Source organism: Eschrichtius robustus, chromosome 20 (assembly GCF_028021215.1).
Source record: "Eschrichtius robustus isolate mEscRob2 chromosome 20, mEscRob2.pri, whole genome shotgun sequence".
Classification (NCBI taxonomy): Eukaryota; Metazoa; Chordata; class Mammalia; order Artiodactyla; family Eschrichtiidae; genus Eschrichtius; species Eschrichtius robustus.
In genome coordinates, this window is record NC_090843.1 from 11285078 (window position 1) to 11302617 (window position 17540).

Consider the following 17540-nt stretch of genomic DNA (forward strand, 5'->3'; position numbering starts at 1 on the left):
TCCAGAGCCCACCCTGAGGTTTTAGATTAGTAAAGCACACAGGGCTGCTAGATCTCGCTCCAGCTTTAGACGCATCATTGCTGGAATTGTATTGGGCACTCACTATATACCAGATACCTACACGGGTTAATTTTATCCTTCAAGGTGGGTATTATATTAACCCAGTTTTATAGTTGAGGAAAGTGAGGCTGAACTAGTTAAGGGATTGACCAAGGTCACAGACATGGAAAGTGATACAGCTGAGATGCAGATACAGGTGGGCCTGACCTCAAAACCTAAATGCAGAGGGGAAGACGAGCCTCTTTGCCTTCTGCCCGGCTCTATCTAACGGTTACATCTGTGTCTCACTAGACACTATGTTTATTGAAGGCAGGCGCCGCATGCTGCTTGGGGTTTATAATCCCTCCGCATGGGACACAGTTATCCACAAACTGTAAATACACAATGTTTATGGAATACAGCAATAAAGTAACGCAGGAGGCGTGACACGCATAGAAATCTGTAGCGTTTAGTTGTTTGCACATGAAGCTCTATCAAAATAAGAATAAACTGCACAGAAAATAAGATGGATTAAGCAAAAAATTATAATTGTCGAAATTAATTTTTTCATTTAGTGTTCCTTGAAAATAAAAAAGAAAATCTGATTGATACTGTGGAGGATACTACACCCCTACCCCCTCAATACTATCTTCTTTTGTAATGTTATCAATTGTTCTTTCTGAAGCTTTTGCTGCTTTTTCAAAATCTGGACAAGGGGTCGAATCCTTTAATTTCAGAAGCATGTAGGTCCATTTGTAATAATAAAAAGCTTTTTTCCAAATAACACAGTTTCATTTATAGGACTGACTTTGATATGACGCATCTATTATACTAACTGCCATAAACTCTAGAAAGCTTAATTGTGGTAACGATGGTAACGAGGAGGCAGGGACGCCTCTCGCTGCCTCCTGCGAAGCATGGCCAGAACGCTCTGAGGAAGTTTGGCTTGTTCGCCACGCCGTAGATCGCGCTGCATGCTGGGTCTTGGCAATATGGCGTCCTCCTTGATGTGCTGATGAGAGGAGTTTCACTGTAGCTTCAAGCCAGAGGGCAAAACTCCCCAAACCCAATAAGCCCACGTTACGCGTTTTCTCCGCGGCTCCGTGTCGCCCGTTTCTCAGGACTCGTTCTCAGGCAGGAGAGAGCCACGGGGCCGGAGTCCAGGACCGGCCAGGCCGCGCGGACCCGGGGCTGAGGAGCCGGCTGCGGGCAAGCACGATGGGCCCGTCCTGGCTCTGGTTGCAGCAGCTCCGGCGAGTGCGAGATCCGCAGGGCTGAAAGTGGCTGTAGGAGACCCGAGGCGCTCTGAACCTCTTCCCCTCGGCCGAAGACCTCAGCCCAGTCGGCAAACCGGCACCAAGAGCGGGCGGCCTGCCTGTCCTCGGATCGGCTGAGGCGTTGGAGGCCGAGAGCAGGGTCATCGTGAGGCCTGGAGTCTCGCACGCCTTTGACAGCTCCGCTCGCAGCCCCTCCGGGAACGGACAGCCTCAGAAGCAGCCGGTGGCTTGGGATCTGGGGGCGTGTGTGTCTGTGAGGAGCTCCTTGGGTTCCCTCATTTCCCACCGCTCTTCCCACCCCTTCTGACTTCTCGCGCAGAGTTAGAGAGAAGGATCTCAGACTTCTTGCCTCAGCGAGGGTCTCCGCACACTCTCCATCCATTTCCTTTTCTACTTCCCCCTTCTCTGTTTCTTATTTCACCAATTCTAGTACACACTAGTTTTTAAGGCTGGAGGTTCTCGAGCGCTTGCTGCCCAGGACTCCCCCACCCCCTCCCCCGGTGATGGAATCCGAGATGCTGCAGTCGCCCCTCCTGGGTCTCGGGGAGGAAGATGAGGCCGATCTTACTGACTGGAACCTGCCTTTGGCTTTCATGAAAAAGAGGCACTGTGAGAAAATTGAAGGCTCCAAATCTTTAGCTCAGAGCTGGAGGATGAAGGATCGGGTAAGTGGATTGAGCCTGCGTCCCTTAGACCTTGATAACTTTTTCAAGAAAGTTCAGGGCCAGAAATATGTCCTTGGGAGAGCAGCGATATTTTTTCTCAGCCACATGTTGCAAGTCAACCAAAAAGCACAAACCATTTCAGACTCCATTTTTTAATTGTAAATGGAAAAAGCTGTTTTGGTTAGTAGTTATTCACTGGATAGTGTTAATTAGATTCAAAGTAAGTTCTAATTCAGACAATGGAAGTTAAGCAAGTTAGAAAATACAGCATTGCAACTATTTACATGCTCTCTGATATACTTTGTACTGTTAAACTTTGTATTGTTAACACTTAGAGGAAAGACAACTTGGGATATAATATTTGTCCCAACGCGGTTAGTCTACTTAGTGGCTAGTTTACTTTTTTTGTCCAAGCTAGGTGGAGTGCAGAAGTCTAATATAGTATGCTAGGAAACAAGATTACTGGCAAATGTTCAGCTAGTAACAAATTAATGCAAAGTTATTTTAAAGTTACAGTGAACTTCATCATAGACTTCTAAACAGTTTGTCTTGAATCAAGACTTTCGTACTTTTATGTGGTGTCGCGATACTGTTAGGTGGAGACAATTTCTCTAATAATAGAGTATGATGGGTTGGAACTTGGGTCTGGTAGGGGGTCCTCATGGTGTTGGAGTGTGGATAGTGACTTAAGAAGCTAGTAGGAAAGAAAACAGTCAATTTTGTTAAACCTGTCCTTAATCAACCACCATCTATTTCCTGGCCTCCAGAGCAAAAGGGTGGGATCGTCTCACCCATACACGCTTATAATTTGTTTTTGGGTTTTTTTTGTGCTTTGTTTTCTCCTTCAAAACTGTCTTTATTGATTTGAACATTTTAGCCTAAGAGGGGTAGTTGGTGTTGTAATGCAGTGTGCTTGCTCTGGGTTTATGGATATGTTTATATAAGATTGTTGTTTTTAGTGTATGATGTTGAACATATATAGGATTACCCTTGTGGTAGTTCTAGCTAGTCAGTCACTAGTAACTGGTGCTTCAGTTGTTATTAGGAAAATTTGTTTCATCCAAAAGTAGTTTAGAGACTAAAAAGAGATGGTCATTGGAAGAGATTGTATAAAGTTTGTCTTACGGACATCTTTAGTACTAATTATATGGTTTAAAGCTTTCGTGGTTCCTATGCATATATGAAAAGACTTATTTTAAAACTAACTGTAATCTTTTTTTTTTTTTCCCTTCTATTTGGAGGGCTTTCTTTTCTTTTTTCTTTTGAAGTGCGGTTCCCTTTGCTACTCTAAACCCATGCTTAAACTGTTCAAAACTGATTGATGGATTTATTTTTGACCTTTTAATTAAAACAATTTGTGAATGATTAACATTCCCTGGTAAGCTCTTCATAGGTTATTAAGAGGAAGAAAAGTTCTGGGAGTCGGAGTAATTACTGAGATTTTGACTTAGAAAGATCCAGGGGAGAAAGTTTGCTGTGTCCGACCTTTGCAAGTTGTTTAATGAAGAAGAAGATCAGCAGCTAACATTTTTAGTTAAGTTTGTGAGAGCTTGGCCTCTGTACATCCTTGTAGTCTCTTTCCCCTGGTTAGACCCTGAGGGGACCTTTTCAGCACACTATGCTAGGGTAAAGGGTACAGATCCAAATGATGCTGAGAGTTGGAAGGTAGCATAAATGAATGAAACAGGCCAGATAGAAGGAGAATAATGGCACACGTTCATAGATAAATGGCAGCTGAGGTTTGACTCGTGCCTGACTTTCTGGAGGCTGAGATCAGTGAGGCGCTGAAGAGCACAGGCTGCAGCTCAAGGGGCAGCTGGTCCTGGCCAGGTGTCCCTCTCTCTCTCTTTTCTTTGAGAAGCCAGAAAACTTTTTTTTTTTTTTTAATGTGAAGTTTTCCAATTTTAAAATATTGGAACTAATTCGAATATTACAAAACACGAAGCAGTCCATTTGTGGGGTTGGCTCTGGCCTGTGGGTTACCCATATGTGACTTCAAGATTCTAGGAATCTTGAGCACATGGGCATGATGCCAGACTGTGTCCCTGTGCTGGAGGTGATCTCCAGCAGTCTGATGATGCAGCATCATTGTAAAGCAACAGGTGTGGACCCGGTTGTCCTGTACCAGGACCTGTGTAGACTACTTCTTCCAGGGGGCAATTGACTGCCCTAAATGCAGACTCAGTCATTGCTTTTTCCTGTGATCCGTATGCAAGTCCACATACTTTTTTTTTAAAATAAATTTTATTTGTTTTTGGCTGTGTTGGGTCTTTGTTGCTGCATGCGGCTTTCTCTAGTTGCGGTGAGGGGGGGCTACTCTTCGTTGCGGTGCGCAGGCTTCTCATTGTGGTGGCTTCTCTTGTTGTGGAGCACGGACTGTAGGCTCGCAGGCTTCAGTGGTTGTGGCACATGGGCTCAGTAGTTGTGGCTCATGGGCTCTAGAGCGCAGGTTCAGTAGTTGTGGCGCATGGGCTTAGTTGCTTCGCGGCATGTGGGATCTTTCCCGACCAGGGCTCGAACCTGTGTCGCCTGCATTGGCAGGCAGATTCTTAACCACTGTGCCACCAGGGAAGTCCCAAGTCCACACACTTTTATTGTATATGTATCAGTAGTTACTTACTGTTGTCCTATTTAGTGGAGTTGTTAAGGGTTCCTAAAATTGACAACTTTACCAAAGTTGAGTGATGACTCCAAGTTTTCTGCCTCTCGGCATTTGGCATCCTCACAGAACTACAGCACGTGCCCACTCTCGGTTGGGAGTCCCACAGTCTTGGTATTGAACCATTCCTGGTTTTCAGATGCCACTATTGTTGCATTTTAATTACTAAGTTACTGTAAGTTTAATACTCTTATTATCAAATTATCAAGTTTGTTGTTTGGTTGTGTGTAGTAAATATGTATATGCCTCACTGGCATTTTTGACTTGTGATTTTCAGATAACTAGACATGTGAATTACAGTTCGAAGTGAATCATTCATAGACCTATGGCTAAAACAGATTTGTATATAACTCCGCCATTTATGTTTTACTGTGATACTTTATAGTTATCACAGAGTTCATTTTCCGCAAAGTGGGCATGTGGAGATAATTGGTCTCAGATGGATCTTTACCTTACGTATGTGGGATGGAATCAGGGAAGCCTGAGAGCTATTGCTCTGAAAGAAAACCATTGACAGAGACACTATACCTGCATGTGTGTAGGAGATGTAGCTATAAAATGATGAAGCCATTTCCCAAACCAGTCTTTAGACTTAGTCACCTTGCTTTGTAGCCATATTTGAATGAACCACGGAGGAAGCCAAGTAGATACATTAAACTGATATATGGACAGTCAAATGTTTAGGTTGTCTTTGGAGCAAGGGGAAATAGTAATACTTTATAACCCTTCTTTACTCCTGTTTCCTCACTTTGCATCCTCTCAATCTACTCCTTTTAGGCTGTCTTCCATGCCACTCAGACTGCCCTCCACAAGGTCATCATTTGTTGCTAAATCTAAATGTCACTTCTCTGTCCTTATCTTTTTGACTTCTCAGCAGCATTCCAGGGTGGACCACTCGCTCATTCACACAGCTTTTTCCTCACTTGCTTCTGTGTCTTCCTGAAACTCCAGGTCTTCCTCTGAGGTCACTAACTGCTCCTCCTCAGACTCCTTTGCTGGTTGACAGCTGAGCGTAGAGTGTTCCAGAACTTGATCTTGGAGCCCTTTCTCTTTTCTCTGTACACCCCTTGCTAGCTGATCTCATCTAGTCTCATGGTTTTATGTGCCGTCTACATGCTGTGACTCTTGTCTCAGGTACCTAATTGCCTGCTTTGCCTTGGTTTTCTCCATCACAACACACTGTCGTCACCACCCACTCAGTTGTTCAAACTGTAAATCTAGAATTTATCTGTAATTATTTCTTCTTCCTCTGCTCATTGTACTGTCTGTCATCAGCAGAACCTGTCAACTTTGCCTCCAAATTGTATCTTATATTGGACCACCTCATTTTGTCTCCACCGATGTGAGCCCAGTGCAGGCAACTACCATCTTTCATCTGGATAGCTAGAATCATGTCCTGACTGGCCTCCCTATGTCTGCTCTTGTCCTACAATCGATTCTTCACGTAGTGGTCAGAGGGAGCTTGTTAAAGTGTAAATCAGATTCCATTACTTACCAGGCCACTTGGAGTAGAATACAAACTCCACCCTGGTTCACAAAGCTTCTTGATCTGACCCCACCTGCCTTTTCTGCTTCTTGGATGGAAAGGCCTGGAATGCTCTTCCATCTGACCTTTGCACACTTGGCTCCTTCTTGTAGTTTGCACCCAGTGTCTAGGTCACTTCCTTTCCTGATCACCCCATCTTAAGCAGCTCCCCAGTCGCTCATGATCACTCTTTATGTCTCTGATATTTTTCTTTATACCCTGACCCCCAGAAGTGAGCTTTTTAATCATAAAACAAGAACCTTGTTTCTGCTGGCATAGAGGACAGTGCTTGGCACACAATAGGGATTCAATAAAAATGTACTGATGAAAAAATGAATCGTTCACCAAGGGCTTCCACATAGATTATGTCTTTCAAGGCTCAATAGCAGAGATCGTTATCTATGTGTGATTGATGAGGAAACTGGGGCTTGATTAAAAGGCTTGCCTGAAGGGACATAGTTACAGGGCTCCAACAGAGGAAGCAGAATCTGAGAAACACAGCCCAGGTAAAAACAAACAGGCAAAACTGTATCACAGTGTCTCCACTGGAAAAATCCTGCTGAGAGGCCATGGAGGCTGAAACAAAATGTATGGGGAAGATGAGGCGGGTGGTGGTCAACCACCAACAGAACAATGCTGATGGTGCAGCCTAGCTGTTCTCACCGTGTGCTCGGTGCTCGCTCGGGTCCCCGAGGCGACACTGTTTTCATAATAATAGAAGATGTTAGTTATTGGCCTTTTCCCCATGTTGACAGTTGCGCTGATTGTGGGTGGGTGAAACTGCTGGTGCCTGAGCTTGAATCAAGATGGTGGCGTCTGACTGTGCTGGTGGTTATTGTTTTCTTCATTGCCATATGCTCTCAGTAAAAAAAAAAATCCCAGTTTCACTTCAGAATGCCCTTGATAAAGCATTAAAATTATTAGTTTTCTTAAATCTTGGCTCTTTGGTACACGCCTTTTTTATCCTTTGCACGAGGCATGGTTGTCTGAGGAAGAGCACCTGCGGTTGCCGGCTGCGCCAGTTGCTACCCTTCCTGAAACACAAGCTGCACCTGGAGGAGGCTGGCAGGCCGGCCCTGAACGGTCAGGCTTGGGTTCTGGTGGACATTTTCTGGAAAACGAACCAAGTGAGCTTCACTTCAAGGAAAACAACTGACAGTATTTGTTGCCAGTGATAAAATTTGAGCTTTCAAGTGAAAATTAGAGTTTTGGAAAACCTGTATCTGCCACTGTGAGCTTCCCAGCTTCCCAGTACTTAAAGATGTTTCTGATGAGATGATGGTGATATTAATGAATATGATCTTTCTTGTATTGTAGAATGAAATGTGTCCACGTTTGGAACATCTGCATAATTCAGTGAACCAATATTTCCAAATGACCGATTCATGATATTATAAAATCATCCATGGGTAAAAGATCCAAAGTTAGGCCAATGGATTTTAACATAATAGGGTGTGAAGAGTCATTGCTTTGGTTTTGGATAGATTAAATTTTCTATTTTCTATTCTATTCAGATAGATTACAGCAAACCTTTAAGAAACTACCACTTACTGAGTTTTGATGTAATATCATAGAAGAATATTTCCAATTATTTTGCTATTCTGTTACTCCTGCCCTTTGCAAACTATGTGTCTTTTTCAGTCCATATTTTTCACACATACTTCAGCCAAAACGACATATCACAACAGATTGAAAGCAGAATGTGAGAGTTCAGCTGTCTTCTATTAAGGCAGACATTGGGAGATTTGCAAAAAACAGTGTCACTTGTCTAACACTTTTTTGAAAATAGTTATTTTTCATAGAAATCTTTATTGAAAATGTAATAAGTTTATAATTTTTAAGTGAATTAATAAGGAAATATATATATATATATATAATATATATATATATATATATAATATATATATATATATTTGGTTTTAACATCTAATATGGAAAATATTGATAAATGTAACATATAAAAAGCTCTTTGGGAGTCTTCAGTAATCTTTTAAGAGTGGTTAGGTGTCCTGTTATCAAATGTTTGAGACTTGTTAGTGTAGTTAAAAGAAAGTGGACATGACAGAAATCTCTGGCATTCCTATACACCAACAACGAAAAATCAGAAAGAGAAATTAAGGAAGCAATCCCATTTACCATTGTAACAAAAAGAATAAAATACCTTGGAATAAACCTGCCTAAGGAGTCGAAAGACTTGTACTCAGAAAACTATAAAACACTGATGAAAGAAATCAAAGACGACATAAACAGATGGAGAAGTATACCATGTTCTTGGATTGGAAGAATCAGTATTGTGAAAATGACTATACTACCCAAAGCGGTCTACAGATTAAATGCAATCCCTATCAAACTACCAATGGCATTCTTCACAGAATTAGAACAAAAAATTTTACAATTCGTATGGAAACACAAAAGACCCCGAATAGCCAAAGCAATCTTGAGAAAGAAAAACGGAGTTGGAGGAATCAGGCTCCTCGACTTCAAACTATACTACAAAGATACAGTAATCAAGACAGTATGGTACTGGCACAGAAACAAATATAGATCAGTGGTACAGGATAGAATGCCCAGAGATAAACCCATGCACATACGATCACCTAATTTACGACAAAGGAGGCAAGAACATACAATGGAGAAAAGACAGCCTCTTCGATAAGTGGTGCTGGGAAAACTGGACAGCTGCATGTAAAAGAATGAAATTAGAACACTCTCTAACACCATACACAAAAATAAACTCCAAATGGATTAAAGACCTAAATGTAAGACCAGACACTATAAAACCCTTAGAGGAAAACATAGGAAAAACACTCTTTGACATAAACCACAGCAAGATCTTTTTTGACCCACCTCCAAAAATAGACAAATGGGACTTCATTAAACTTAAAAGCTTTTGCACAGCAAAGGAAACCATAAACAAGACAGAAAGACAACCCTTAGAATGGGAGAAAATATTTGCAAATGAAACGACAAAGGATTAATCTCCAAAATATACAAACAGCTCATGGAGCTCAATATCAAAAAAACAAACAATCCAATTAAAAAATGGGTGGAAGACCTAAATAGACATTTCACCAAGGAAGACATATGGATGGCCAAGAGGCACATGAAAAGGTGCTCAATATCACTAATTATTAGAGAAATGCAAATCAAAACTACAATGAGGTATCACCTCATGCTGGTCAGAATGGCTATTATCAGAAAAATCTAGAAACAATAAATGCTGGAAAGGGTGTGGTGAAAAGGGAATCCTCCTGCACTGTTGGTGGGAATGTAAATTGATACAACCTCTATGGAGAACAGTATGGAGGTTCCTTAAAAAACTAAAAATAGAACTACCATATGACCCAGCAATCCCACTACTGGGCATATACCCTGAGAAAACCATAATTCAAAAAGAGACATGCACCCACAATGTTCATTACAGCACTATTTAAAATAGCCAGGACATGGAACCAACCTAAATGTCCATCGACAGATGAATGGATAAAGAAGTTGTGGCACATATATACAATGGAATATTCCTCAGCCATAAAAAGAAATGAAATTGAGGTATTTGTAGTGAGGTGGATGGGCCTAGAGTCTGTCATACAGAGTGAAGTAAGTCAGAAAGAGAAAAACAAATACCGTATTCTAACGCATATATATGGAATCTAAAAAAAAAAAAAAATGGTACTGATGAACCTAGTTGCAGGGCAGGAATAAAGATGTAGACATAGAGAATGGACTTGAGAGCACGGGGTGGGAAGGGGAAACTGGGGCGAAGTGAGAGTAGCATCGACATATATACACTACCGAATGTAAAATAGTTAGCCAGTGGGAAGCAGCAGCATAGCACAGGGAGATCAGCTCTGTGCTTTGCGATGACCTAGAGGGGTGGGATAGGGAGGATGGGAGGGAGGCTCAAGAGGGAGGGGATATGGGGACATATGTATGTATGTGGCTGATTCTGTTGTACACTTTGGTGTACAACAGAAACTAACACAGTATTGTGAAGCAGTTACACTCCAATAAAGATCTATTAAAAAAATAGAGAGAGAAACAAGTGTAAAAAAAAAAAAGTGGGCATCAGACTTAAACTAGGAAGAAGGCTTGAGGTATCAGATGGTTGGCCAAAAATACCAAGCTTGACCAGAAATCAAGTGACAGACCTAAAAGGGATCTGTTACACTCTTTCCATCCTCTGAGCTTGTGCTTGTGGAGAGCCTTTGTGATTGTGAAGGCATTTGCCTTATATGTAGCCCTTTAGGCACCGTTAGGGCCTCCTGTTGCCCCTGTTGCGTGTCCTGTAGGAAGACACACTGCCACTCACCCAGGACGGCCTTGTTCTGTGAGGGGAGGAGAATGGATCCAGTGGGGCGAGGGGAGGTAGCCAGAGGTCTTCACTTCAGCTCAGTGGAGGTGTATTGCTTACTGACAGTGTGCCGTGTCATCAAATTATAGTACACTGTGTGTTTATAGGGGAGGAGACCATGGTTATCAGCGAAAGCCTTTAGTTTATAGTAAATAAGTGAATCCTTTGCATTGAACAACATTTATGAAACATAAATCAGTCAAGTCGACCCAGCTTTAAACTCACAGCAACTAATGACTGTTGATGTAGTTGGTGATGGCAGCTGCTTCAGGATTTAAGCAGGGGAGTGTCAGACATAGATTTGTGTTTTGAAAGGTCTTTTTGACTGTGGGTGGAGTGGAGGGTTTGAAGAGGGGTGACACTGGAGGTGGTATCACCAGCTGGGGAAGGGAGTGTGATAATCCAGGTGAGAACCACCAGGGCTGGAGGAGACAGTGGTGGGAGGGGTGGAGGACAGGGCAGGGCCTCTGCTGATGTCCAGAAGGTGGAATCGAGAAGGTAGAATCAAGGGAGTCTGGTTTGGCTGTGGGGGTAAAAGGGGGTGGGGTTTATAACACCCTCTCACTTTGCATTTGAAGTATATGAACTTTCCTTTGGCATTTGTCATGTGAGCCTCAGGAGCCACAAAGGGACATCTACATAGATTTTTTTTTAACCTGCTTTAAAAAATGTGCCGTGTTCCATTTTTTTTTTAATTAATTAATTAATTTATTTATGGCTGTGTTGGGTCTTTGTTTCTGTGCGAGGGCTTTCTCTAGTTGTGGCAAGTGGGGGCCACTCTTCATCGCGGTGCGCGGGCCTCTCACTATCGCGGCTTCTCTTGTTGCGGAGCACAGGCTCCAGACGCGCAGGCTCAGTAATTGTGGCTCACGGGCCTAGTTGCTCCGTGGCATGTGGGATCTTCCCAGACCAGGGCTCGAACCCGTGTCCCCTGCATTGGCAGGCAGATTCTCAACCACTGCACCGACTGGAAGCCCCCGTGTTCCATTTTGAACAACCTGCTGTGGAAGAGTCCTGAAATGGATGAGAACATTTCTACCTCATTATCACCTTGTGGAATTGTAAAGCTAGAGTTCTAACAAGATCCATGTGGCTTACATATAGAGGGTGTCCTCTAGGTTTCTGACTCTGTCCTCTTTTTGTTCAGAATCCATTAAAGTGCTTGGGGCATCCACCATGCTTGTCTCCGTGGAGCTCAAGGTGGATACTGTTTCCTTTTTGTAAGTGTAGTTAAATACATAGAAAAGGCCATTCCAGTAAATATATGGCATGATAAGTTAATGCTTTAATCATGCTCTTGAACCTTATACTTGCCCTGTACATCCAACTCTGCAGAGAGGGTTGTGCCTTTACAGCAGAAGGGGAGACAGCTGAGGAGAGACAGCCAGAGACATGTGTTAATTTTACCCACCGTCGGTGTGCTTTCTAGGTGGGTCTTCTGTTCTTGACTACTACTATTTTGTATTTTTTAGTTTTGATGTAATTTCAGACTTACAGAAAAATTGCAAGAATAGTGTAATGAATTCCCATATACCCTTACCCAGATTCACCTGTTTTTACATCTTGCCTCATTTACTTTTCTCTATTTATAAATGTGAATATGTAATTCTTTCCCCTGAACTATTGAAGAGTAAGTTGGAGACTGTGCTCCTTTATGCCTTACTGTGTGTATCTCCTAAGAACAAGGACATCCTCTTACATAAACACAGGACAGTTGTAAACGTCAGGACATTTGCCATTGATATAATACTATTTTTTTTTTTTTTTTTTTTTTTTGCCACACAGCTTGCGGGATCTTAGTTCCCCGACCAGGGATTGAACCTGAGGCTACAGCAGTGAAAGTGCCAAGTCCTAATCATTGGATCGCCAGGGAACTCCCGATATAATACTATTATTAATCCACAGTTCACATTAAAATGTTGTGGTTTGGCCCCTTTATGAGCCATTTTTGCCCCTCCCCCCATCCAGGTTCACTTACTGCCGTAGAAGTCTCATCTCTGTAGCCTCCTTTAATCTAAAGGAGTTTCTCAGGCTTTCTTAGAATTTCTTGAACTTGACAATTTTTTTATTGTCATAAAATATACATAATATGAAGTTTATCATTTAAACCATTTTTAAGGCTACAGTTATTAAGTACATTCATAGTGTTGTGCAGCCATCACCACCGTCCATTTCCAGAACTTTTTTGTCTGCCCAAACTGAAACTCTGTCCTCATTAAACACTAACTCTCCCTCCCCCTCCCCCAACCCCTGGTAACCACCATCCTACTTTCTGTTCTGAATTCATTGACCTTGACATTTCAAAAGAATACAGGCAGTTATTTCGTGGAACGTCCTCAAGTTGGTTTTGCCTGATACTTCCTTGTACTCAGATGCAGGTTATGCATTTTGGGTGAGGATGCTACTGAAGTGACTTGCTTTTTCCAGAGCATCGCATCATGTTGCTTGGTCCCAACTTTGTTGCTGTTCATTTGGCCCGTCCCTGTCATTATTTATTTTCTAGCTTAGCAAGGCCTCATCACATTGTTGTCAGTGCCCTTTGACATACCAGGCTTTGAACATTTCTTAGCTTTTTGGCACTGTAAGATGTTCCAGGCTTATCTTGTATTTTCCCTGCCTCAGCCCTGGAATCAGCCTTTTCTCCAATGATCCCCAGTACCTTTTGGTGGAGAATGGAATTTAGAAGCAAGACCTGGCACTAAGTGTGCCCATTGCTGCTGGTGTGCCACTGTTTGCAGGCCCCCTCAGCAGAGAGGTAGGGTGGAGACATCCGTGTTTGTCTGTATTTATTGCTTATTTACTGCTGTGCATTGTACCGTGATGCACAGAGGTGATTACCACAAGGCCCGTCTCCTCTGTTCCCCTTTTCAGGTTTGTCACTTCCTTCCCAGCAGTGAAAACCTGGCTCCTTTGTCCTCACGGATTCATTTGCTGGCTGGAGTACACAGAGGGGAGTTTCTGAACTGCTAACCCATAGCACTTGAGGAAGCACACTTATTAACTAAGAGGTTAATATTCACTTACATTATTGTTTGAGGCAAACTTTACATACAGTGAAATGCACAAATCCTAACTATTAGTGTACGCTATCTAAAAGCAAGTTGCAGGGCTTCTTAGTGTTTTGTGGGGAAATAATTGTTCTTATGAGCGCTTTGTACTATTTACCTACATGGCACTGAGCCTGGGATTGTGTGGGATCTCAGGAGGTATAAGACGTGGGTGTGGCCCTTGAGGAATTTTATCTTATTAGAGAAAATGGCATCCTTATACAAAGTTAAGTAAAAGCCCAATGCAGTAATTATGTATCTGCACTTGAGTAATAAGGTAGTGATTTAAGGAATTCTGCTTTCTGGACATTTCGGCGGCGTCTGTTTGCCCAAGCTGTGTGCAATAGGGGGTCCCTAATGGGGGAGATGAAAATGTGTGCAGGTCAAAGGTGGGGGTGTAGCAAGGGGAAAGAGTGGTGAAGTCGCAAAAACTGATTTAAAGAATTCAGTAATTCAGCTAATATTTATTGAGGGCCTCTATGTGCCAGGCACCATGCTAAGTGTTGGCGATTCATTGGTGCATAACTCCTGCTTTTAAGGAGTTTACCAGTTTACTGGGGGAGATGGGTTGGGGTGGTGGTGGCTGTGTGCAGAGTGGTGAGAAGGCCTCCTGGAAGGCAGGCACACTGAGCCAGTACCTGAAAGAGACTAGAAATGATCTGGGCAAAGAAGGAAGAGTGTGGGAGGGAGGGCAGAGGAGCCAGGTGTGCAGAGGTGGGGAGGGGAGAGAGCCGGTCTTTGAACAGTGCTTCCCTCTTTCCTCCCCAGGGCCATGCTCCAGCCACGGCCGTAGCCCCACCTGCTTTATCCTCTGTTGGCATGTCCACCCCGTGACACCGGGTTATGCATTTGTTTTGCCTCCCTGACTAGGACAGGGACTTTGTCTTGTTCGTGCCACATCTCCAGCTCCTCACATAATGACTGGCTGGTGGTAGGTGCTCAGTGAGTATTTGTTGCGCAAATAAATGGAGCAGAGACTGTTCGGAGAGAAGTGCCGGGAGACCCATGATGGTGGAGAGGCAAGCAGGGCAGGTCCTGACAAGCTTTGTGAGGCCCTAGGAATTTGGGTTTTGTCTTAAGGACAATTAAATAAGGTTTTAAAGCAGGGTAGTGGAGTGATCAGGATTGCATTTTAAAAAGATTCTTCTGGCTATAGAGTCAGGCGGGGAGGGCGGGTTAGTTTGTGTGTGTGTGTTTATGTGTATGTGTTGTGTAGGTGTGTGAGTGCGTATGTATATGTTTGTGTGTGTGTGTGTGTGTGTGAATGTGTGTTAGGGATGGGGAGTGGGTCGGGAGCGTCCTGAGGAGGGGGAGGTGGGAGCGAGGAAGAGCTGGCCATAGCTCCAGCTAGGAAGGTGCCAGTGAGACGTGGGTGGCCCCAAGCGCTCCCTGGAACAAGGATTGATTGCACTTGGCCATTCATTGGCTGCAGGAGGCGACAGAATGCCTTGCTGGTTCCGGTTGGATGTAAGAGGGAGAGGAATGAGCCATTACCAGCATTTGGGAGGGAAAGAACATGTATCTGGCTGTGGAAATGGGAAAAAGTTTTCCTTAAAGAATGTTTTGGTGGAAAATGTTGAAAGTGTTGCTTCAGTGGTTCCCAGCCTCCTGTCCCCTTGGCATCTGGTCTTCATCCCTCCCCGCTGCACCCCTTGTCCCCATGCCTGAAGGTATTGGTGATGAGCTGGGCACAGTGAATACCGTTCAGTTTGGTGTTTCCTTGCGTGACTTCTTTTACCCTTAAAAGTTGATCTGACAAGCAGTTTAAAGGTGTATCAAAATAAAACCACGGTCAAAATGTTAAATCAAGCTTTTCCTCTTTCTGCGTTCCCTCCAAGCCCTGGCCTAGGTCCGGACTTAGTTTCTACAGAGGTGAAACCACTGCAGGGACACAAGGTGCCTCCTGTCTGCTGTAGTGGACGTCCTGAGTGTGCTGGCTCGGCACTGTCGTCTCCCTGAGTCTCTGGCCACAGGACCTCAAGGGCAGACTGTGTTTCTTCCCGTCTGTTGCCAGCCTGGCCTGGTAGGTGGCACAGCCCAGATCAGACCCCTGGTCTGGCTTCAGGGCCTGGCTCCAGAGAATTGCTTCTCAGTCTTTTCCTTTATACATACAGCTCTTCTCCTGAAAGTGAGTTTTTACTTGACCAGCAGGCATGAATATTTTCCCTGAAGAGTTTTTTTAAAAAAAATATTTATTTATTTATTTATTTATTTATTTGGCTGCACCAGGTCTTAGTTGTGGCACGTGGGATCTTCATTGCGGCATGTGGGCTCTTAGTTGCGGCATGCGGGCTCTTAGTTGCGGCATGCATGTGGGATCTAGTTCCCTGACCAGGGATCGAACCTGGGCCCCCTGTATTAGGAGTGTGGAATCTTAACCACTGGACCACCAAGGAAGTCCCAGTTTTTGTTGTTTAGATAAAACTTTATGCTGAAAATGGTCTTAATACTTGAAAAATATTTTAACATTTTTTTATTGGAGTAACTGAGTTCCTTGAAAACTTGCTGTTTTCCTTCAGATTATAAAAATAACACGTCATTGTAGAATATTTAGAAAATATGGAAAAACACAACAGTGAAAATAAAAATTATATAAAATCCTGTATGCCACTGTTAATATTTTGGTGTATTTTCCACTTCTCTGTCTTCCCTTTCCCCCTTCCCCACAACCAGGAGTATACTGTATGTGTCGTTAAAGGATTATTTTGAATTATCTATTTTTGACAGTCTTACCCTTGTAAGATCTGAAGCATAACAATAAAATAAGCACTCGGAAGACACCCATCACACTCAGGAACTAGATCATCATCAAGACTGTCACAGGCACTAGCTCTTAACGTCTTTATGCCTCTGGGAAAATAGTAGCACTACTAGCTTAGTTTTAAGTCGTGCTTACCGTGTGTCTGGCTTGTCCAGGCTTCCTACATTGACAATCCCTTTAATTTCCAAACAGCCCTGGGAGCAGGTACTGTTACACCCACTTTGTGATTGAGGAAACTGAGGCAAGAAAGGTTAGATGATTTTTCAAAGGTCACGTGGCTAGTGAGCCGCAGAGCCTGGACTTGGACCCTGGCCATCTGGCCCTGGCATCTGTGCCCTCATTGTGCTGAGTTATCCCCCTCTCTGAGAACATGAGCGTTAATGGTTGAACCTGGGAGACCATGATTTGCTGGCTTCTCAGGAAGACCTGCTCACTCGCTGTTTACTGACCCCTGAGCCAGTGCCTCTGCTGTACCAGCTCCTCTGTGGGAATGAGGAAGGAGTGGACCTGGTCCAGAACCCTGGGAAGCACTGTGAAATCAGACCAGCTTAGTGGATCAGATAGCGTCTTGAAACATCTAACTAGTGGCTCAAGGCTGTGTTAATACCAGTGAGAAGTAGTGATGTGGCCAATGGCTGGTGAGGGATTCCAGGAGAGGGGTCTGGCTGAGGAAGGCTTCTGGAGGAGGGAGGGAGGACCTGAGCTGGGCACAGAGAAAGGAAGGATTGCACTGGCTGGAATGGAGAGGAAAAGACCGTCTAGGGTGGGGTATACATGGCCTCCAGTTTAGGTGAAAAGACACAGTGGGACACAGTGCTGGCGGGCGGGGAGTGGAACCACAGTGTGACCCTTTGGGTGCCCAGCAGAAAGGCTTGGCCCTTCTCCTTCAGTTATGGATGTGCGGGGAGATGATGATGGCAGCATCCTACCAAGGTTAACTGGGCGTTCTCTAGATGGACACAGGTGGGCAGAACACCTAATCGTCTGAAGGTTGTCAGTGAGCAAGAGTTGGTCCAGTTAGGACCAGCTTCTGCTCTGAGGGCACGGATCCCCGGGAGGTTTGGTGGTGAGGACTAGTGCTCAGGTGAGATACTGCAGAAGCGTGGGCCTCAGGGGGCTCACACACCTGGTGTTAAAGGTAGGTGGGTGTCAGGGAAACTCTGGAAGCACGAAAACATTTGAAGGACAGAGTAGAATTTTGGCAAGTGGAGTTGAG

At 43.8% G+C, this 17540-nt stretch overlaps 1 protein-coding gene across 2 annotated transcripts in view; it reads left to right on the top strand.

The window, feature by feature from the left end:
• The first annotated feature begins 1021 nt into the window (after positions 1–1021).
• The window catches only part of RPTOR (regulatory associated protein of MTOR complex 1), a 353634-nt gene continuing 337115 nt past the window's right edge, over positions 1022–17540 (top strand). For both annotated transcript variants that reach the window (XM_068529624.1, XM_068529625.1), the window contains exon 1: positions 1022–1981. In XM_068529624.1, the coding sequence (XP_068385725.1) occupies positions 1820–1981 (162 nt within the window). In that variant the 5' untranslated portion in view covers positions 1022–1819. The remainder of the gene's footprint in view (positions 1982–17540) is intronic.